This window comes from Prionailurus bengalensis, chromosome E2 (assembly GCF_016509475.1).
Source record: "Prionailurus bengalensis isolate Pbe53 chromosome E2, Fcat_Pben_1.1_paternal_pri, whole genome shotgun sequence".
NCBI classification, from domain to species: Eukaryota; Metazoa; Chordata; class Mammalia; order Carnivora; family Felidae; genus Prionailurus; species Prionailurus bengalensis.
In genome coordinates this window covers 3,645,001-3,667,547 of record NC_057352.1, presented here as the reverse complement: position 1 = coordinate 3,667,547, position 22,547 = coordinate 3,645,001, and the positions used below count along the sequence as shown (strand labels likewise).

The following is a 22,547-nucleotide window of genomic DNA, read 5'->3' as shown; positions in this document are numbered from 1 at the left end:
AGCTCCTCCCCTTGGCCCATTATGGAATGTTCCACTTCTGGCTCCCCCCCTTAGCTCATGAAGGAATGTTCCACTTCTTGCTCCCCTGGGTCTATGATGGAATGTTCCAGCTCTAGCTGCCCGTGGGTGTATGGTTGAATGTTCCACCTCTTGCTGTCCCCTGGGTCTGCGATGGAATGTTCCACCTCTTGCTGTCCCCTGGCTGGGTCTGTGATGGAATGTTCCACTTCTGCCCCCCCCTTGATGCATGATGGAATGTTCCACCTCTGCCCCCTCCCAGGGTCTATCATGGATTGACCCAGACACGTGGCATTCTCAGACAACCTGTTTGCAATCATGAAATTGGGATGAGCTGAAAGAGAAGGTCTAGCAAGTGTCTGGGAAGGAGGATCAAACCCTGAATCTTCCTGAGGATTCAGCTTTCCACGCCAAATTCTGCACTGAGTCTTTTTATAGGAGAAGTGAGCTTCTAACCCACATCTGTCTTTCCCAGCCACTCCGTGCTAAGCAAGAAGAGGGTCAACAAAGCGTGCAGTTGGGGACGGGACTGACCCTCCGACGCCGGGATCCTCCGCTGGGACTCAGCGCTGGAAGAGAAGCCCAGGTGAGATCACCCCACACCTGCAGGGTGTCTGTCCTTTCCCGGGCACAGGATGGTCCTGCACTTTCTGTCTGGATTCCCCAGGCTCTGCAGGCTTGGAGGGTAGGAGGTGCAAGGCTCAGCCCAGAGGCCCGCTGGCGCCTGCAGAGCTGAGCTAGTGAGGGGTTGAGGCTGGGGGCGGGGGTCTGCTGGAGGCACAGGTGTGGGCAGTGCCCCCCCCCCCCCCACCTGCTGTCTGGAAGATAGAGAAGGAAGAGTAGAGTCCTCCTCCTTGGTGTTTTTACGCAGCGTGGTGCAGTGCCCTGAGGACCTCGGATCAGCCAGGAGGCCTGGCGGGCTGTCCTCTGCTGCGGGGGTTTGAACCTCAGAAAGATGGAGTGAGTTTTTCTATCGTTATTATTGAAGAATCATTGACGACGTTTGATTAGCTTCAGGTGTGCAACACTGGGCTTCAATTCTATGCGCTTCGATGCCCACTGCGAGTGTAGCTACCATCTGTCAATTTCTATTACTGCAATATTGTTGATCATATTCCCTCTGCTGGACTTTTCATCCCTGTGACTTATTTTGTGACTCTAAGTTTGTACCTCTTAAACCCCTTCACCTATGCTGATCATCCCCCCTCCCCCACCTCTCCTCTGGCAACCACCTGTTTATTCTCTGTGTTTATGGGTGTTTCTGGTTTTTTGGGGTTTTTTTGGTTTTGTTTTGGGGGGCTCTCGTGTGTGTCGTAGGATGGTTAGCAGAACTCCAACTGCTGCTAAATTGTACACTTTTGGTTTTTTTGTTTTTTTAATGTTTATTTTTGAGAGAGAGCACGAGGAGAGAGAGAGAAGGAGAAGGAGACACAGAATCCAAAGCAGACTCCAGGCTCTGAGCTGCACAGAGCCCGATGTGGGGCTCGATCCCATGAACTCTGAGACCATGACCTGAGCCGAAGTTGGACGCATAAGCTGAGCCACCCAGGTGCCCCTAAATTGCACACTTTTAAGCGATGACAGTGGTAAATTTGATATGTGTATTTTATCACCAAAAGTCTACAGACATTGCGAAGTATCCCTTGGTTGAGGACACTTAGTCTGTAGTAATGAATGCAGAGCCTGTAGAAGGTCTCAATTTTAGCACAACTGAAATTTTGAGCGGCTCATTCTTTGTTGCAGGGGCTGTCCCGTGCCTTGTAAATGTCCAGCAGCATCCCCAGGCTCTGCCCACTAGATGCCAGGAGCACCCTCTAGTTGTGACAATAAAAATATCTGCAAACGTTGCCCAATGACCCATGGGTGGCAAAGTCACTCCTGAGAACCACTAAAATTTTATGCTGTTTGACCCCCAAATCCTTAAGACTTTTAAATTTCTGCACAAAGGAAGCTAAACTTTACAATGTAGCGAACATTGGTTTCAAGTCTGTCCGCTTCTTAGATGCTATGTCATGGTGGACCGTTGAATCCACCGTGTTTATTTACAAATAGGTAAGATAATAGGACCTTTTGGGGGGCGTTTGGAGGGCTGCAGCAACGTCTCAGCAAAAATGTATTTTAAATACCCAATATCCAACACAGGGTCTGAGCCAGACCTGTTCAGTCGGGCCAGCCGCCACAATGTATCTTTTTTTTTTTTTTTTAAGGCCCTGTATCCACGTGGAAACTTGGGTTCTGACTCAGCACTGCCTCCAATAACTTGATCACTTCTCCTGAGCCCAACGCAAATCCTCCACGGCCTCTTTCCCTGAAATCCTTGTCTCTCCACACCCCAGTAAACACAGTTATGCAGAAGCCTTGTAAACTGGTATCTGCTGGGTGGAACACCCAATACTACGCAACCTTGAGCACTGGAGCAGATTTATCTTGATAAGATGGTCATGCCAAATAGTTAAAACAACAAAAACAAAAAAACCCAGGTCCTTCCTGGTACCACTGACTTGCTAAATTAAGCCACACTGTTTCCACCCTTGAGATAGTAAGAAGAATCCTGTGTTAATTTGTGGACTTTAACTTCTGGCTGACTAGTTCTCTTTCAACGAACTGCTGTGATGCTTAACCCACAACACAGCCCAGAGAAAAATGCACAAGAGAGGTTAAAAGATGAAACGAGGAGACGACCTAGAACTTGGAAGGGGGACAATACACAAAGAGATCAAGGGGCTGAGCTGAGGTTTTTTTCCCCCCCAAAGTCTGAATCCCTACAGCATAAAACAAATAAAAAGTAGGAAATGAAATCCCTATCAAAAACATCAGTGTGCATGGGGCGCCTGGGAGACTCCGTCGGTGAAGCGTCTGACTTCAGCTCGGGTCATGATCTCACAGCTTGTGGGTGCAAACCCTGCGTCGGACTCTGTGCTGTCATCACGGAGCCTGCTTGGTATTCTCTCTCTCTCTCTCTCTCTCTCTCTCTCTCTCTCTCTCTCCCTCCCTCCCTCCCTCCCTCCCTCCCTCCCTCTCTTTCTTCCCCTTCCTGCTTGTGCTTTGTCTCAAGAATAAATAAATATTTTTTAAAGTTTTTAAAAAGAAATCAGTGTGCAGACAGGAGATCATCTCGACAACAGCCAGGATGAGAGGAATAATCACCTACAAAGTAGCGGCAATTAGCAGAAATCCCAACACCCACAATAAAGGACAAAGCATTGAATGGTACCTCCAAAATGCTGAGCGACAACACCTGTCAGCTTTCAATTATATGGCAGGCAATCATTCTTCAAGAATGAGGCTTTAGAAAGACCTTTTTGTCTCCCCTAAAAATTTGGGATTTTTTAATAGATCCATCACGTGAAAATGTCAGGGAAGAAAACTTCACCAAAATGTTATCCTAAATCTAAAGGAAGCAGTTCTGTGTTATTTAAGCTCTCCGCTTAAGTCACCAACTGTAGGTCACTGTTTTTGTAACATCCCCATATCAGTGTTGTCATTCCTCAGAGATACGTGATTGGACTACTTTAAGTTTGGTAGAAAAATCAAATGAGGATATAGATCACCCACTTTTGTCAGTGCCTGGGGATTAGTGCTAAATGGTGATTCTGCATTTTTTTTTTTTCAAGAAAGTTCGAAAGTGGCCTTTGCACCCTCTCTGTGAGTTATCAGCAATAGGGATGTGGTAACAGGGAAAGCTGTGGTTTCTAATGCAATGGAGCACACACAGACACACACAATCACTGAAAGGTTAAAAACAATGATGCGGTCAGATCTGTACTTCATTAGTATAGATTAGAACAGGGGTTGGCAAACTATGGCCCATAGGCCAAATCTGGCCCCTTGCCTATTTTTATAAATAAAGTTTTATTGGAACACAGCCATGCCCATTTATTTATGAATTGTCTATGGCTGTTTTCACCCTACAATAGCAAAGTGGAATCATTGTGAGAGTGACCTAACATTTTAGCTACCTGGCTTTTTACAGAAAAAGTTCTGGCTTAGAATATCCTAAAACTGACTAAGGAGGGTACACACCACACCGATCATGTAGACCCATCAGGCACCTATTAAATTTGGCCAAGAGCGGAGCCTGGGTGGCTCAGTTCGTTAAGCATCTGACTCTAATAAAAATATTCTTCCAATTAAAAAAAAAAAAAGCATCTGACTCTTGGTTTCAGGTCAGGTCATGATCTCGCGGTTCATGAGTTCCAGCCCTGCATCAGTCTGTGTGCTGGCACAGAGCCTGCTTGGGATTCTCTCTCTCCCTCCCTCCCTCCCTCCCTCCCTCTCTCTGCCCCTCCCCTGCTCGTGCTCTCTCTCTCTCTCTCTCAAGATAAACATTAAAAATTTTTTAATTTGGCCAAGAAATACCTGAGCGAGGGCAGAAAAATGAAAGAAACCAACATAACCATCGGTGAACTAAGTAATATTTCTTCCTAGACAAAGTATACCAAGTATAAAGCTAAGTCTAAGTTAGGTCTCAGGCGTACAAGCACAACCTCAAAGTTCTTTGCCTTTTATTATGCTTGTGTCCTTGTGAGACAGACATTGTGACATAAAGTCGGTATGTGACTTGTGCAGAATTTACTGTGAAACCGGAGAGGGAAAGCCAGCACTAAATGGCATCTATTTGACCTGGTGATTAACATTTGACCCTCTGGTCTTCATTCATGGTGGGTCTTAGAGCTCTCAGATCACCCCCTTTAAGACACGTAGTCATAGGGGCACCTGGGTGGCGCAGTCGGTTAAGTGTCCGACTTCAGCCAGGTCACAATCTTGCGGTCCGGGAGTTCGAGCCCCGCGTCAGGCTCTGGGCTGATGGCTCAGAGCCTGGAGCCTGTTTCCGTTTCTGTGTCTCCCTCTCTCTCTGCCCCTCGCCCGTTCATGCTCTGTCTCTCTCTGTCCCAAAAATAAATAAACGTTGAAAAAAAAATTAAAATAAAAAAAAGACACGTAGTCATTAAGAAGGATCTCAGGGTATTAAAGACAAAGTCACACCATGGAGATCGGGCGGTTCTGGCATCGCTTCTTTCGATTGTCAGATTTGGATTGCTGTCTTTTACATCCTTCAGTAGCTTCTGGACTTCCATGCTAGATTCCTCCGTCTCCAACCTGAGTATCTTCCAGGGGCCGTTACTCTGTTTTAAAGCCTCAAAGAGCATCATTATTCCGCTCTGCCCCAAGGTATTCCAGCTCAGGTCCAGAGTTTCCAGCCTCTGGGCGCTGACTACCACCAGTGCAAGACCCTGACAACAGGAGGGGGTGATGGAGCAGCCACAGAGCCTGTGGGGAGAAAGCACAGAGACCCAGTCAGTACTCACCCAGAACCTACCGTGTTGCACTTGGTTTTGCTGGCTGGGGACCTAGTAGTGAAGGTAGGAAAGGAAAAAATTATTTTCTTCACGGAGCTTATTTTAGTGACATCAGACTTCCCTCAGAACGTGGAAGACAGTGGACGGCGGTAGAGAAGCCACGTTAGCAGGATGAGGGTCAACTAGGCCAGAGAAGCATTCGGTAGCTTTATGGTGGTTGGTGAATCCCTCATTGGGAAGATGATAGGAGAAAAAAAGGTAAAGGAGGAGACGGGGCCATTATGGTAAGTGGGGGACCTAAGCCACCGATACAGCTTCACTGTAGCTGAAATGCCAAGCTGGGGGAGGGTCTTGTAGACTCCTGGAAAAACCTTCAGATTTGACCTGCAGTGGCACAGGGAAGGAGCTTTTGGGCCTTTTGAAACAGCTGCCCGTGGCCTGGCTTGAAGCTTGACAGGTACTTCAGGGAGATGGGTTGAGAACAAACTTCAGGAAATCAAGGACCATCTCAGGGATCATGCCACACTTCACGGGAGAGTTGGTGGCCTCAATGCGAACGTTAAGCAGTGGAGGCGTCAGTGGTCATCTGCTAGGTGTCTGGAAGGAGGGGTCTCAAAATGAACGTGAGGTGCAAAAGGAAAGCAGATGAAGAAGAGGACAGAAGCCTTCTAGTTGGTGAAGAGATGGACTGTTTTCTCCTAGACTTTCCAGTGAGTCAGTTATACTCAGTAAGGCATGGTATGTGAACATCGCCTCCGTTCCTCGCCTCCTTGTTCTAGAGCTCTTCCTAGACTACAAGATGCGTTTGCCAGTGGGAAACAGAGGGTGGGACCCTTTATGGTTGATATGGTTCATGCTAGCTTATAAAGAGCCCAGTGGGCTGACTCAAGCCAGACTGCCCCCTCAGCCGCGTACCCTTGAGCTCTGTACCCTCTGCACGTCTATGCCCCACACCGCCAACCATCCTTTGCTGCCCCAGGTGCTGTAACAGGCACTGCAGATACAAGAAATAAATTGCATCCCCCTCGGAAATAAAACTCACAATGGATAAATGGATTAACACATTGTGGTTGATCCCTACAGTGGGATATTGTTCCGCCATATAAAGGAATGAAGGATTTATACCTGCTCCAGTGTAGATCAATCTTGAAAATATCATACTCACTGAAAGAAGCCCAACACGAAAAGCTGCTTACTGTATGCAGGACTCTGTTTACACGGAATATGCCGAATTGTATATGGATAGCAAGATAGGTATAGAATGGAGACAGAAAATAGATGTGTGGTCACCAGGGGCCAAGAGGTCTGGAGTCCCCATTTGGGGTGATAAAACAGATAATAAGTGTAGCAAAAGCCACCAAGTTATGCACTTTTAAATGGCGGATTTTATATTGTGTGAATTTTCAATTTAACAAATTAAAAAAATTTTTTTTTTCAACATTTATTTATTTTTTTGGGACAGAGAGAGACAGAGCATGAACGGGCGAGGGTCAGAGAGAGAGGGAGACACAGAATCGGAAACAGGCTCCAGGCTCTGAGCTATCAGCCCAGAGCCCGACGCGGGGCTCGAACTCACGGACCGCGAGATCGTGACCTGGCTGATGTCGGACACTTAACTGACTGCGCCACCCAGGCGCCCCTCAATTTAACAAATTATAAGGGCAGCTGGGTGGCTCAGTCAGTTAAGCATCCAATTCTTGATTTTGGCTCAGGCCACCATCTCACAGTTCATGAGTTCAAGCCCCATGTCAGGCTCTGAGCTAACGGCGCAAAGCCTGCTTGGGATTCTCTCTCTGCCCCTCCCCTGCTCACACATATGCACAAACTCCATGCCTGACAAAAATACACATTTTTTAAGAGACTTATAGACCCAGTGACTGGGTAGGAAAATGCCACAATTTATAGAGAACAGAGTGTACCATGGTGGGATAATCGGGAGATCTGGAATGATCGAAACTAGTTTGTTGCCCCCTATGACAGCCGAGCGAAGAAGTGAAATGTTAGCAGATATCTCTGCAAATTGAAGGGTCTGAGTGCACGACCCAGAACGAAGGAAACCAAAGAGTCAGAACAAAGACTTTGCACAGTGGGAAGGAGCTGGGTGCGTTCTGGGAACCGAAAAGTCAGTTGAAGATGCGCCCCGAGCTGGGGAGAAAAGCCTGAGGCGAAGGTAGACACAAAGAGCCTTGGTCACAGGGAACACCCTGAGATTCTGTAATAAATACGGATTCACGCGCCTGCTGCGTGAAACTTTATCGCGAGGTTGATGAGCCCACAAAGTAACTCCATAAATGCGTTAGGTGTGAAATCGTGAGGAGGAATCCTATAGAATCATGCATTCCATAAAGGGGAAATTGGAACATCGGACGTCACTGCCAATGAGTATCAGATGGCATCTGAACCCCAGTTTGAGGTCAGAGCCCCTGTTCAATACCTCGGCTAGGTTGCCAGGTCCTCGTTCCATGACCAAAAAAAAAGGTCAACCCTAACCTGTGGACACTGGATTTGCTTGTGCAGCGTCTTCCCCAACGTCTAATTCAAGGGAGCTCAAACTCCGTGGAAACTGGAATCGTCTGGAATACCTCTGAAGACTTGGATGCCGGGTTCCACTTGCCCTAAATTTCATCAGTTTTGGGAGGCAGCCTGACCATCAGGAATTTTAAGAGTTCTCCAGTACAGCCAAGACGTTAAACAGAATCACCCTGTGTTCTAGTGTACTTTCTCATCTCCGCAAGGGCAGGGAAGCTGTTACATGACCCAGATTCTCTTTCCAATAGGGTTCTAGTTGCAAAGTACTTTGCATCAGTGAGATGCAATTGACCAAGACGTGGGAGGGAGAAGGTGGTGTGGAGCCTACCGTCCCGTCGATGGAGTCACCGCCTTTCCTGGGGGCAGTATCCATCCATGGTCCCCTGGTCACTGAGTCGAGGCAGGCCCACTGTGTCCTGCTCACTGGATCCTGCTCACACAGAAGCTGTGTGCCCCTGAAGCCCACTCTACTGGGGGCTGTCCACACCTCTAGCCTACTCCTCCAGGCCCTCTGAATGACTGTCAATACAGGTAAACCGGGTGCTTAGGATTTCTGCAGGGATTTGCCTCCTAAATTGGAGGAGAGAGACTATTGCAGTCTGCATTCTCAAACACCTCAGGAAGATTACGCATCTCCACAGCACCTTAAAAAACGAGCCAGGGGCGCCTGGGTGGCGCAGTCGGTTAAGCGTCCAACTTCAGCCAGGTCACGATCTCGCGGTCCGGGAGTTCGAGCCCCGCATCGGGCTCTGGGCTGATGGCTCGGAGCCTGGAGCCTGTTTCAGATTCTGTGTCTCCCTCTCTCTCTGCCCCTCCCCCGTTCATGCTCTGTCTCTCTCTGTCCCAAAAATAAATAAACGTTGAAAAAAAAATAAAAAAAAAAAAAAACAAAACGAGCCAAAGTACCTACCCGCGACATCTTGGGTTACAATTTGGCTTCTTCAAGGCCTCGCAGAGATACCACGATCCCGTAGCTATGGGGTTGAACCCCAGATCCAAGTTTGTTAAGCTGGAGTCTTCCTGGAGCAGCTTTGAGAGGTGTGTACAGCCACGTCTGGTTATGTTGCAACGTGATAACCTGCAAAGACTGTTGGATTCTTCTGACTTACGCCCTGCAGAGTGGTTGCTCCTTCCAATAGCACACACCTTCCACTGTGAGCTACAGACTTTCAGGCAGACCTGTACGTGAAAACGTGCACGTGAAATCATTACATCATGCCCACCCTGCCTGAGTGTTAGAGGGTTCAACTGACCTTTGTCTGCCACCTTTTATTATGCAGACACAGACCTACGCTTAAGATACAGATGTTCCTAGAACAGCAGCATGTCCTATAGGTCGAGAGCTTGGGCTCTAGGGTCAGAGAGACCCAAGACTGAATCTGAGGTCCCATTCATTTTTTGCGTGGTTAGGCCACCAGGGTTCTACTCTTGCTGTAGAGAGACAGAGAGATTTTATTTCATGGCTTGTGTTGAAATCATCCCAACGGGACTGTGGCATACCAAAAGCTCAAGTTTCCGGAAAGCTAGTGACTGGGTTTGTCGTTTAAACTCTGTAGACTTTCCTACAAGCTTAGGCTTCTACAAAGCCCTCTGACTAGGAGGCCAGACCACACAGAAGGATGGCCACCTGGTACATTTAGACAGGTGGGTCTGTAATCAACCGTCCCAGCCCTGTGCCCCAACCATGGCATAATTGCAACCGCGGCCACAGACCCTGAAGTTCAGGGATGATAACTAGACCAACAGACCCCATGCTTTGTAGTATGCGAAATCCTAAAGTCATCGGTGAACCCGAGAAGTTTAGGCAGGGGAACTCAAACAAAATATAAGAGTGAGTTTTGTAGGCTAAGTGGAGGCTTGGTCCAACATCAACTCTACGTATTTAAAGCAATGATCTTTGCCATTTCAGTTTCTAGGGGGGGCTTTTTACCTACCACATAGATGTGACCACAGGCAAGCTAAGTGGCTAAGTGTTGGTTTTCCAATTAGTAAATCTGAAATAAAGGTAACTATCTCATGGGTTGTAATAATTTTTTTAAAATCTTTGTAAAATTTAGTAGTCCCTCGCACACAGTGGGTGTTTAACGAGCACTGGACATTTTTTATTTAAACTTTGGCATTTATTTATTTTTGAGAGACAGAGCACAAGCAGGAGAGGGGCAGAGAAGGAGACACAGACACACACACAGAATCCAAAGCAGGCTCCGGGCTCTGAGCTGTCAGCACAGAGCCCGACACGGGGCTCAAACTCACGAACCGCGAGATCATGACCTGAGCCAAAGTAGGATGCTTAACTGACTGTACCACCCAGGCGCCCCTGGACATTTTTTGTTTAGATGCCTAAGCCAACTCTAAAGACATGATGTCCGGGGCACCTGGGTGGCTCGGTCGGTTGAGTGTCCGACTTCAGCTCGGGTCATGATCTCACAGTCCGTGAGTTCGAGCCTCGCGTCAGGCTCTGTGCCTGGAGCCTGCTTCGGATTCTGTGTCTCCCTCTCTCTCTCTGCCCCTCCCCTGCTCGTGCTCTCTCTGTCTCTCAAAAATAAAGATTAAAAAAAATTTTTTTAAGTTAAAAAAAATAAAGACATGATGTCACTACACAGACAGCCTTGTAGAATTTTCTGTGCTTCCTATGTGCTACCTAAACAGTATTCATTAGATCTTTTCATTTTCTTTATATGCCACTATAAGCCGAAAACTTGTTTTCTCTTTTTAGTCTTAAATGACTGGAGCACATCTGGATTAAAGGAGAGCCTAGATTAATCCAGCTAGAAGCCATAAGGCTAATGGGCAGACAGAAGTGCCCCCAGGAAAATAAGCAGCTCAGGGAAATCAAAGCCAAGAAAAAAAAATCTGAACAGAAATAAGCCTCTAACTCTGCCCAGTCTGTTGAATGTTACCCTAACTATGCTTCTAATGGGAACAGGTATCCCATGCTGGGATTATTCCCATATAACAAGGGTCAGCAAATTACAGCCCATGGGTCCAATCCAGCCCACCACCTGTTTCTGGTGAATAAGGTTTTAGTGTGACACAACCACACTTCATTTCCTTACGTGTTCAACTCGGCAATGGCACAGTTGAATACTTGCAAGAGAGACCCTATGGCCCATAAAGTCTAAAATCTTTACCATCTAGCCATTTGCAGGAAATAAAGAAAGTATTGAACCCTACCACATAACTCAACCCCTTCACAGTTGTAGGAACACGTAGGTCATGTGGACTTTAAAAACATACACAGAACATCAGACCCGAGAACCAACTGTCTATCCCAAATTTCTGACATAGGAAGAGGTCAGAAGGTAAGCCCTGCTCTGAAAGGCATGTGAATATTCCTATCTGTTTCTACCTGTCCTTTCCCTAATGTGTACCAGGGTCTCGCCAATTTCATTCACGTAGCATCATCAAGTGCTCTCCTATCTGTCCTACCTGAATGCAGGTGCGCGCACACACAGACTTAAACCAGGTTCTGTAGTTGACAGGGTGACTCAGACCCCCACGTAAAAGTTTCACCCCACCATCCCCAAGGTTGTTGTTGGCCAAGCACAGGCGCGTCAGCGCCTGGTTGACGATCGAAGCAGAAGAGAGCTCCTCGCAACAGGCTTCTGTAAGATGACAGTTTTCTAACCTGCGAAAGCACCGCACACGTAGCAAGACCGTGAGAACATTTCCAAAGCCCAGCCTTCTTGGCTGACATCCCTTCTTGTTAATTCAGCACCCCCTATAACATGTGCTCATGATCAAAGCCCGAAGGACCAGGAATGGGAGAAGGGCAAGAAAGATGCTTGAATTATCCACCTGGAACCAAAACTGGGAGCTAGGGGGTCTATGTCAGGGGGAAGTCCCATATGGGTCGCCCAGGAAATCCAGGTGTTACCAGTGCTGTTCCCTATGTGGCCCCAGACCTAGTGTGGAGATGCTCCACGGGAACAGAGGCAGCACTTACGACAGCTTCTGCAGGAAGCACTTGGGGTGTCTCAGAGTCTTGCACAGCAACCTGGCACTCTCATCCAGGAGCTCATTTGCTGTGAGGTTCAGGCATGTGAGGGACTGGTTGACTTCAAGGGCTGAGAAGAAATAAGCCCACTGCTGAGTGGTGTCAGAACAGGATCCCAGCCTGTGGGATAAATGGGGGAAAGCCATTCTTCTGGGAGGACAGAGAGGTCACATCAGCTTACAGTGCTTCCCTGAAGACTATACTGGATTTCCATTTCATTCTTCTCCAATATGTGCCCAACCCTGACCTGAATTAGTACTGAGAATTGATCTCCTTTGCTTCTTCAAATGTCCCCATTGCAATTTGATCAACATCCAACCTCATGTAAGAGAAAAAAATCTACAATACAATTAGGCATGAAGTTTCACTAACGTGGCCTGTTACTGCTCAAACTCTGCCTTTTTTTTTTAAATATGAAATTTATTGTCAAATTGGTTTCCATGCAACACCCAGTGCTCATCCCAGAAGGTGAAACTGCCTTTAAAAAAAAAAAAATTTAACGTTTATTTTTGAGAGACAGAGCATGAGCGGGGGAGGGGCAGAGAGAGATGAGACACAGAATCGGAAGCAGGCTCCACTCTCCGAGCTGTCAGCACAGGGCCCGAGGCGGGGCTCCAACTCACAAACCGCAAGATCATGACCTGAGCCAAGGTCAGACGCTTAACCAACTGAGCCACCCAGGCGCCCCATTGGGAGTTCTTAAAATTAGTACCTTTCTGGCCTCAGAGATTAGCCTATAACGAAGAGGTTATAAATTTGCTTAAGTCATTGGAATACAGACAGGGTGGAATGTGAAGGGTCTCAAATCCTGTGAGCCTAAGTGGGAGATTCTGATTCAGACATTTGCCGAGGTTTAGTGTACCCACTTAGAAACATCACTTATCAAAACTTTAGAGTAACATTTTTTTTCTAATTAAATGAGGAACAACATCAAAAATCATCCATAGGCAAAGAGCTACCCTTTGTGTCTGCCCCCTGTGCAAAGCAGGTCATAGTCCTGCTTCATTCAATGCTCAAGAACCCGCTTTATGGATGAGGAAACAGCTCAGAATCCTAGAGGTAAAAAATGGTATTTGAGGGGCGCCTGGGTGGCGCAGTCGGTTAAGCGTCCGACTTCAGCCAGGTCACGATCTCGCGGTCCGTGAGTTCGAGCCCCGCGTCGGGCTCTGGGCTGATGGCTCAGAGCCTGGAGCCTGTTTCCAATTCTGTGTCTCCCTCTCTCTCTGCCCCTCCCCCGTTCATGCTCTGTCTCTCTCTGTCCCAAAAATAAATAAAAAACGTTGAAAAAAAAATGGTATTTGGAAGTGAGCTCAAATCTAAAAACAAAACAAACCTGTACTGATAACCTGTACCTCAGGCTGCCACCCAACTAAACCAAAGGAAGGAAACATGGTTCCCTAGGTGGGTGATGATCATCAGAGTGCTCATGGGGGGGGAGGGCGGTCTCTGAGGAATTGCTCAAATCAGTGAAATACCAGCGGCCAGGATACTTGATGCTTCTGTGGTATTGCTGAGTGGTCAGTTAGGGATGATGGTTGCTCTGAATCCTACCATGTAGGCAACCTGGAGTCTAAGATACCATGTCCCTGAGCCAGAGGACAGTGCAGAGTTCTGGGTGTTTCTTTGCCCTCGGGGCTCGTTATTCAATGCACAAGACGAGCTAGCTGGAGAAAAAAGAATGTGGATGGGGTTTCTGCCTCTGTCCAAGACTACGTCCCCTGTTTAACGTGGCATCCGATCCGAGTAGGTCTGTCTCCTTTCCAGTTCACCCAGAGGCACGGGGCAGCTAGCGCACGGCATCAGATGACTGCTGAGAAAAGCAAGGACCGGGAGATCTACCTCAGATACTGCAGGTTACATCTGGAGTGTTTCAGTGGCTCACACAACAGCAGCAGCAGCTTGTCACTGTGGCCACCACCTTCCAGGACCAGGTAGGTCAGAGTCCTCTTACCGATGACAGCTAGACACAAGTTCCGATAAGCATCGGCAGGGGAGACCTTTTTGATCCTAGGGAAAAACAAAAAGGGGTTCCGTCTTGAGTGCTGTGGATACAGAGAGGTGAGCAGTCTCGGGGTCAAGGTGGACGGGGGAAGATGGTCAGGAAAGCGGATGAGGAGAGCGAGTCAATAGAGTGATGGCTGGAAAGAAGAAAAGCCAGGACGGCTGAAGGGGTCAGTCACCGTTGTCTTAGTTCATGCTGATGAAATGCGCTCTCCTTGTGTTTTTGTGTCCTGCCATGTGTCTCCTTCAGCTCACAGCCTTCTTCCCCTCACCCTCAATGTCTACTGACCTTCCCTAGCCAGAATAAAGGATTTCTGACTGCCACTCCCGGTAGCTGTTTCCATTTCCACAAAGCTGTTTCCACCAAGGCTACAGCACGTTATGGTTTATGAGTTAGAAAACAAACCAGACGCCCTGAGGGTATGGGCCATGAAGAGTCACCCGATGCTTGCCACATCGGCTAAAGTTAACAAGTCGGGAGACAGCAGACATTGGCAAGGATGCCGAGAAAGGGGAACCCTCGTGCACTGCTGGTGGGAATGCAAACCGATGCAGCCACTCTGGAGAACAGTATGGAGGTTCCTCAAGAAGTTAAAAATAGAACCACCCTACGACCCAGCAATTGAACTATTAGTACTTATCCAAAGGATACAAACACGCGGATTCCAAGGGGCACCTGCACCCCCGTGTTTATAGCAGCGCTATCAACAATAGCCAAATCATGGATTGTGGAATGTTAAATAGCATTACAAGAAATCTTAAAGGGAGGAGAACATGAATTTCCTCTAAACCAACTGTGGACTTCAAGAAACAATTCAGCACTAAAAAAAAAAAAATGATAAGATTTTTTGTTTCTGGCATCTGGACTCTATGCCACCTTCTTCAGAGTAAGACTTAATCAACTTGGTGTTATGCATCATGAAATCTAGCTCCTAAGTTATCCTGTGTGCACAGCAGGAAATAACTGGGGGAAATTTTTCTTTCAGGACCTCTTTCTGAGGCATGATTAATGAATCCTAATTTGGCATGGACTCAACACCCGCCACGACTGCGTCTTCTACCCTATAATTGCAGATCTTCATGTACACTTATATTTTTAGAGGTTCTTCTCCCGTTTTTGTACCTCCAGACCTGGCACTCCATCCCCCTGCTGTAAAACACTCCCTAAACCCACAACTGGTCTAATAACGCATGACCCTTCATGTTTAGATAACGAACATTCCCATCGGTTTATCCGAAAGAGGCTTCAAAATGAAATTTTCAGCACCGAGTGCCAGAGTAAGGCGGATGCCGGCTGTTCAGGACCTCTGCTCACATTGTCCAAAACTCTTAGTGGAACAGGTTATGGGTGCCATCGAATTCTGGTTTTCTCATGTAAAGCCTTATAAAACCAGACCCATGTAAACTTTCAAGGCCATACAGAAGAAACTAACATCTTTCCAGGCACCAACCTATGTCAGATCACTTTGAACACACAAGTCCCGTGGCATTCTGAGAAAAGCAAGCTACCGATCTCCTGACATCGGCAGGTACGGTCAACTGATGTTTGCCAGAGCTGTTCCTTCCAAGTATATAGCACATTTCGGGTGGCTTAAGTAAACTTTCTAAGGCATGTTGGTTTGGAGAAGGGGATGGTAGGGAGTTTCAGCAGTGTAGCGGTCTGTAATTTTGAACACAACTTCTAAAGTTTATCGCTTGCACATGTATTGGTTTTAAAGGATACCCTAACAGTCACCTGCCCAGGCGGCCCCATCATGATTTACTTGTGCCCCAACCTACCTCACTACCTGGACTCCTTTCTCAATCCCATCCCATATACCAGTTATAAATTCACCATTGCCCTATCAACGCTTCCTTATTCACATTATTTAAAACCGTTTCTCCCAAGAGGGAGGGAGCCAAACCGTAAGAGACTCTTAAAAACTGAGAACAAACTGAGGGTTGATGGGGGGTGGGAGGGAGGGGAGGGGAGGGGAGGTGACAGGTATTGAGGAGGGCACCTGTTGGGATGAGCACTGAGTGTTGTATGGAAACCAATTTGACAATAAATTTCATATTAAAAAAAACAACAACAACTGTTTCCCCCAATTTCCACCCGGGTCTCCTTCTGACATGCATGTACCTATATTTCCTATAGGAGAGTTTCAACTATGCCCATAGCAGATGTATGGAAACCTCCAAACACTTGGCCAAGTTTCATGAAAATAACTCAAGGTAACATACAATTCTTTCACTAGGAGCCATGTCAATATGTTGTATTCTGGGCACCTGGTTAGTCAGAGCCTGGTCAGGCATCCAGACTGCTGCCACATTAAAAATGCCTGGGCGGGGCGCCTGGGTGGCGCAGTCGGTTAAGCGTCCGACTTCAGCCAGGTCACGATCTCGCGGTCCATGAGTTCGAGCCCCGCGTCAGGCTCTGGGCTGACGGCTCAGAGCCTGGAGCCTGTTTCCGATTCTGTGTCTCCCTCTCTCTCTGCCCCTCGCCCGTTCATGCTCTGTCTCTCTCTGTCCCCCAAAAAATAAACGTTGAAAAAAAAATTTTTTTTAAATGCCTGGGGATTAGTTTCCACTCACACCACTTTCTGGAGATGACAGGTGACACGGGTTATTCGCTCACAAAGAATCCTCACGGAGGAGGAACTCAAGAAGCTTTGGCTCACATCCAAGAAGCAGAGGCTCTTGTTTGAACTGAACACCAAGCAGAGATCCGCCCAGAGCTGGAGAGAGAGGTGGTCATACTGTCACCTAGAAGGAAGGGACAGACAAGAGCGTCTGTTGAAAACCACGTATGGCAGCACTTTCAACGATAGCCAAATTATGGAAAGAGCCCACATTGTCCGTCAACCGACAAATGGATACAGAAGATGTGGTTTATATATACAATGGAATACTACTTGGCAATGAGAAAGAATGAAATATGGCCATTTGTAGCAACGTGGATGGAACTGGAGAGTGTGATGCTAAGTGAAATAAGCCATACAGAGAAAGACAGATACCATATGGTTTCACTCTTATGTGGATCCTGAAAAACGTAAGACCATGGGGGAAGGGAAGGGGAAAACAGTTACAAACAGAGAGGGAGGGAGACAAACTGTAAGAGACTTAAATACAGAGAACAAACTGAGGGTTGATGGGAGTGGGGGAGAGGGGAAAGTGGGTGATGGGCATTGAGGAGGGCACTTGTTGGGATGAGCACTGGGTGTCGTATGGAAGCCGATCTGACAATAAATTATATTTAAAAGAAAAAACAAAGAAAAGCATTTATGGGAAGAGTAGGAACTGGCAGGCTGTACCACAAAGGAAACCACCGACAAAATGAAAAGGCAGCCTATGGAATGGGAGGAAATATTGGCAAATCATATCATCTGATAAGGGGTTGATATCCAAAACATGTAAAGAACACCTACAAGTCAAAAAAAAAAAAAGACTTAAAAATGGGTAGAGGAGGGGCGCCTGGGTGGCTCAGTCGGTTAAGCGTCCGACTTCGGCTCAGGTCATGATCTCGCGCTCCGTGAGTTCGAGCCCTGCGTCGGGCTCTGTGCTGACAGCTCAGAGCCTGGAGCCTGTTTCAGATTCTGTGTCTCCCTCTCTGACCCTCCCCTGTTCATGCTCTGTCTCTCCCTATCTCAAAAATAAATAAAACGTTAAAAAAAATTATTAAAAAAAATGAGTAGAGGATCTGAAAAGACATTTTTCCAAAGAAGACATTCAGACGCCCAACAGGCACATGAAATGATGCTCAACATCACTCATCATCATGGAAACGCACCTCGCATCTGTCAGAATGGCTGGACTCAAAAGACAAGAAAAAAAAAGTGTTGGCGAGGATATGGAGAAAAGGGAATCCTCTCGCCCTGTTGGTGGGAACGTAAATTGGCACAGCCACCATGGAAAATGTCTGGAGGTTCCTCCAAACCCTAAAAATAGAACTACACTATGATCCAGGAATCCTATTTCTGGCTCTTTTGCCGGAGAGAATGAAATCACTCTCTGGAAAAGATATCTGCCCTCCCATGTTCATGGCACCATCATTTACAATACACAAAATAGGGAAGCAACCTAAGTGTCCACTGATGGATGAATGGATAAAGAAAATGTGTGTGTATGCGACAGAATATTATGCAGCCACAAAAAAAAAAAAAAAAAGGAAATTTTGCCATTTTGCCATTTGTGACTACATGGATGGATCTCGGGAGCATTACGCTAAGTGAATTAAGCCGGGGAAGGAAGAAAGACAAATACTGAATGGTCTCCCTTATACATGGAACCGAAAAGAAACAAGCACGAACTCATAGAACAGAATGGTGGTTGCCAGAGGCAGGATGTGGATAAAATGGGTCAAAGTGGTCAAAAAGTACAAACTTCCAGACAGAAGTCCTGAGGGTGTGATGTATGGTATGATGGCTCTAGTTTGAGAAAAAGAGAATCGTTGGGGCGCCTGGGTGGCTCAGTTGGGTGAGCATCCGACTTGGGCTCAGGTCATGACCTCCCAGTTCCTGGGTTGAGACCCATGTGGGGCTCTGCGTTGGCAGCTCAGAGCCTGGAGCCTGCTTCGGATTGTGTGTGTGTCTCTCTCTCTGCCCCCCTCCCCACTCACAGTCTCTCACGGTCTCAAAAATAACCATTGAAAATTTTAATTAAAAAAATTTTTTAAAACCAATTGTTAGGGGCGCCTGGGTGGCGCAGTCGGTTAAGCGTCTGACTTCAGCCAGGTCACGATCTCCTGGTCCGGGAGTTGGAGCCCCGCGTCGGGCTCTGGGCTGATGGCTCAGAGCCTGGAGCCTGTTTCCGATTCTGTGTCTCCCTCTCTCTCTGCCCCTCCCCTGTTCACGCTCTGTCTCTCTCTGTCCCCAAAATAAATAAACGTTGAAAAAAAAAATTAAAAAAAAAAAAAACAATTGTTAAGGAAAATACCTGAAATATCCAGATGGTCTAGGGATACCCTGAACCTGGTCCCATTAACACTAAGGTTCCATTCCTAACCTGAACATCACGACCTGCACCTTGAGTGGCAAGCTGGCAGGAGAAATTGTGGCCAGAAGCCCGTTCTGACCCTCAGCCACAGGGAGCGGAAGTCGGCCCCGTTCCGGGTGCCGCAGGGTGGGAGGCTGAGGGCGGGGGCAATTGACAAAGTGAACCGTGAGGCTCCTTACCCGGCAGCCTGGGCCTCGGACCCCGACGCGGTGTCGTCGTCCAGGAACACGCCCTTTTCCACCCGCAGACGCAGTTTCTGCAGCCGTTCGCAATGCTTGAGGCAGAAGGACGCGTGCGCGAGGTCCGTGGGGTCTTTCAAGTGCAGGGACACTTCGGTGACCTGGGCCACGGCTTCCTTCACCAGCGGTTCGTCCTGCGATTCGTAGAGACGGCACAAGGTCTCCCTCGTGTCCGTCACCGAGGAGAAGGGGCCGTTCTCGGGGGACCTCACGGTGCACGCCAGCAGCTCGTGCTTGAGCTCCGTGGACACCGGGCAGCCGAAGGCGGCCCCCAGCTCCCTGACCCGGTCTTCGTTGGCGAGGCCGAACAAGAAGCGCCCCACGTGGGCCAGGTGGGGGTTCCGGCGCCCTTCCTCCTTGGAGAGCAGCGTCCGCACCCCGCGAGCGCCCCAGCCGGGGCCGCCCTCGCCGCCGCCCAGGACGTAGAGCGCGGCCGCCAGGAGGTGCTGCAGGCTCAGGTGCAGGAAGCGGTAGCAGCCCGCGCACTCGCCGCTCTCCAGCAGGAGGCTCCGGTCCACGAAGGGGCGCAGGTCGGCCTCGCGCACGCCCAGTCTGCGCAGGTCCCGGGGCTCAAACAGCGAGGTCTGCGCCCACACGCCCTCGGCCGCCAGCAGGCACAGGGCGCGCAGCGGGGCCCGGGGGCGCGGGCGCGGGCAGCTGCCCGGCGCGGGCGCGACCCGGCTGCACAGGAAGCGCAGCAGCAGCGACGTGGCGGTGCGGCACGTGCGGCCCGGGTCGTCGCCCTCGTCCGCGGGCAGCCGCAGGCAGGCGCCCAGCATCCAGCACACGGCGGGCGCCGAGCCCAGGCGGAGCAGCGCCGCGTTGCTTCGCATGAGCTGCCAAGCGCGCCGCGCCTGAGCCTCGCCTCCCAGCTGTCGCCGCAGATACGCCCTGCGCTCCGGCTCTGAGAGCCCCTCGACCTCCACCAGGAGCGGCTGCTCCACCACCAGCCGCAGCTCCCCCAGGGCCTCGGGCCGCGTGGTCACCAGGAGCGTGGCCGCGGGGAGCAGCTTCCTCTTGAGCAGGCCCCCCAGGAGCACGGGCGCCGGCCGCCGCGCGCCCCAGTCGCCGCCCAGGTGGCGCGCCAGCGCCGCGGCGGGCACGCGCAGCTCCTCGAAAGCGTCGATGACCAGCAGGAGCGTCCGCGCCCGCGCGAGCAGCCGTGGAAGGGCCCGGCGCGGGCCCGGGGCGCTGTCGGCCAGCAGCTCCGCCAGGGTGCACGGCCCCCTGCGGCTGAGCGCCTTGCAGCTGAGGTAGAGGGCGGCGGGGCGGGCGCGGGCCGGGCCGGCCTGCGTCCAGTCCAGCATGCACTTCTTGGCCAGCGTGGTCTTCCCGACGCCCGCGGCACCGTGCAGCACCACCGTCTGTGGCATTAGCTCTGTGGACGTCCTGGCGTTCAAGAGGGATAGGAACCGTTGGCTTCTCTGGGTCACATGGTCGTGAACGTCGTCGTCATCTCCTGGCCAAGGAGTGTCCTTCTGGATGGAGGATTTCTCCATCGCGTTCCTGTCTCGCTTCTCTGCATCCGTAAGGCTACGCGAGGAGACAACGTTGGGGTGCCAGGGATTCAACTCAACTTGAAAACACACTTTGTAAAGGACCAGAAATGAGGACTATCAAGAATAGGCACGTTACCTTCCGCTACCAGACAGTATTGACCTTCTGGCTCCTGTAACCTGCCAGTACCCCCCATCCCTTTTTTTATGTTTTTTTTTTTTTGAATGTTTATTTACTTTTGAGAGAGAGAGTGCACGCAAGTGAGCAGGAAAGGGGCAGAGAGCAAGGGAGACACAGAATCCGAAGCAGTCTCCAGGCTCGGAGCTGTCAGCACAGAGCCTGATGTGGGGCTCGAACACATGAACCGTGAGATCATGACCTGAGCCACTTCGGTGCCCCTAGAAGAATTTTTTAAATGTTTTTGTTTATTTTTGAGAGAGAGAGAGACAGAGCATGAGCAGGGGAGAGGCAGAGAGAGAGGGAGACATAGAATCCGAAGCAGGCTCCACGCTCTGAGCTGTCAGCACAAAGCCCGACATGGGGCTTGAACCCATGAACCGTGAGATCATGACCTGAGCTGAGCTGAAGTCAGACGCTTAACCAACTGGGCCACCCAAGCGCCCCATCCCAGGGCCCAATTTAAGGTGTCATTCACTTGATTCACCCTTGTGCTGACCCTGGCAAAGACTTACTACCAACTAGAGCAGATGATAGGAAACTGGTAGAAGGTAAACAAAGGACCCAGGAGACAGAACCACGAGCTCACTGGTGACTCACGAGGTCAACGTCTTCCAGTGCAAACCAGTAGGGACAAACCAGCTTTCCATAAATGGTGCTGCATCAATTAGATAGCCACATAAAAAGTAAACTCGGATCCCTACATCACAGCACACAACTAATTTGAGATCAATTATAATCTCAATTTGTGAGCAGCAAGTCCATAAAGCTCATAAGAAGAAAAATAAAAACTGTCCCCACTGGGGAGAAGATATTTGCAAATGACATCTCAGATCAAGGGTTAGTATCCAAAATCTCTAGAGAACTTCTCAAACTCAACACCCAAAAAACAAATAATCCAGTGAAGAAATGGGCAAAAGACACGAATAGACACTTTTCCAAAGAAGACATCCAGATGGCCAACAGGCACATGAAAAGATGCTCAACGTCACTCCTCATCAGGGAAACACAAATCAAAACCACACTGAGGTATCACCTCATGCCGGTCAGAGTGGCTAAAATGAACAAATCAGGAAACTGTAGATGCTGGAGAAGATGTGGAGAAACGGGAACCCTCTTGCACTGTTGGTGGGAATGCAAACTGGTGCAGCCACTCTGGAGAACAGTGTGGAGGTTCCTCAAAAAATTAAAAATACATCTACCCTATGATCCAGAAATAGCACTGCTAGGAATTTACCCAAGGAATATAGAGTGCTGATGCATAGGGGCACTTGTACCCCAGTGTTTATAGCAGCACTTTCAACTGTAGCCAAATTATGGAAAGAGCCTAAATGTCCATCAACTGATGAATGGATAAAGAGTTTTGGTTTATATATACAATGGAATACTACTTGGCAGTGAGAAAGAATGAAATCTTGCCATTTGCAACAGCATGGATGGAACTGGAGGATATAATGCTAAGTGAAGTAAGTCATACAGAGAAAGACAGATACCATATGTTTTCACTCTTATGTGGATCCTGAGAAACTTAACAGAAGACCATGGGGAAGGGGAAAAAAGTTACAGAGAGGGAGGGAGGCAAACCATAAGAGACTCTTAAAATCTGAAAATAAACTGAGGGTTAATGGAGAGGTGGGAAGGAGGGGAAAGTGGGTGATGGGCATTGAGGAGATAACCTGTTGGGATGAGCACTGGGTGTTGTACGGAAACCAATTTGACAATAAATTTCATATTTTAAAAAAAAGACATCCAGATGGCTAACAGACATGAAAAAATGCTCAACATCATCATCAGGGAAATACAAATCAAAACCAC

At 48.7% G+C, this 22,547-nt stretch overlaps 1 protein-coding gene and 1 long non-coding RNA gene across 2 annotated transcripts; one reads left to right on the top strand and one right to left on the bottom strand.

Annotated features, from left to right (window-relative positions):
• The first annotated feature begins 272 nt into the window (after nucleotides 1-272).
• On the top strand, nucleotides 273-15,724 carry LOC122493751. Its single transcript, XR_006300034.1, has 3 exons — nucleotides 273-604; nucleotides 13,618-13,775; nucleotides 14,832-15,724. It is a non-coding gene; the product is annotated as an uncharacterized LOC122493751 (long non-coding RNA).
• LOC122493750 (NACHT, LRR and PYD domains-containing protein 7-like) lies at nucleotides 11,081-20,788 on the bottom strand. The gene is given in 5 exon segments (XM_043598326.1): nucleotides 11,081-11,475; nucleotides 11,794-11,964; nucleotides 13,684-13,851; nucleotides 16,420-16,590; nucleotides 18,999-20,788. Coding segments are annotated over 5 exon segments (2,310 nt in total). The 5' UTR covers nucleotides 20,558-20,788; the 3' UTR covers nucleotides 11,081-11,234.
• Between the last annotated feature and the right edge of the window lie 1,759 nt (nucleotides 20,789-22,547).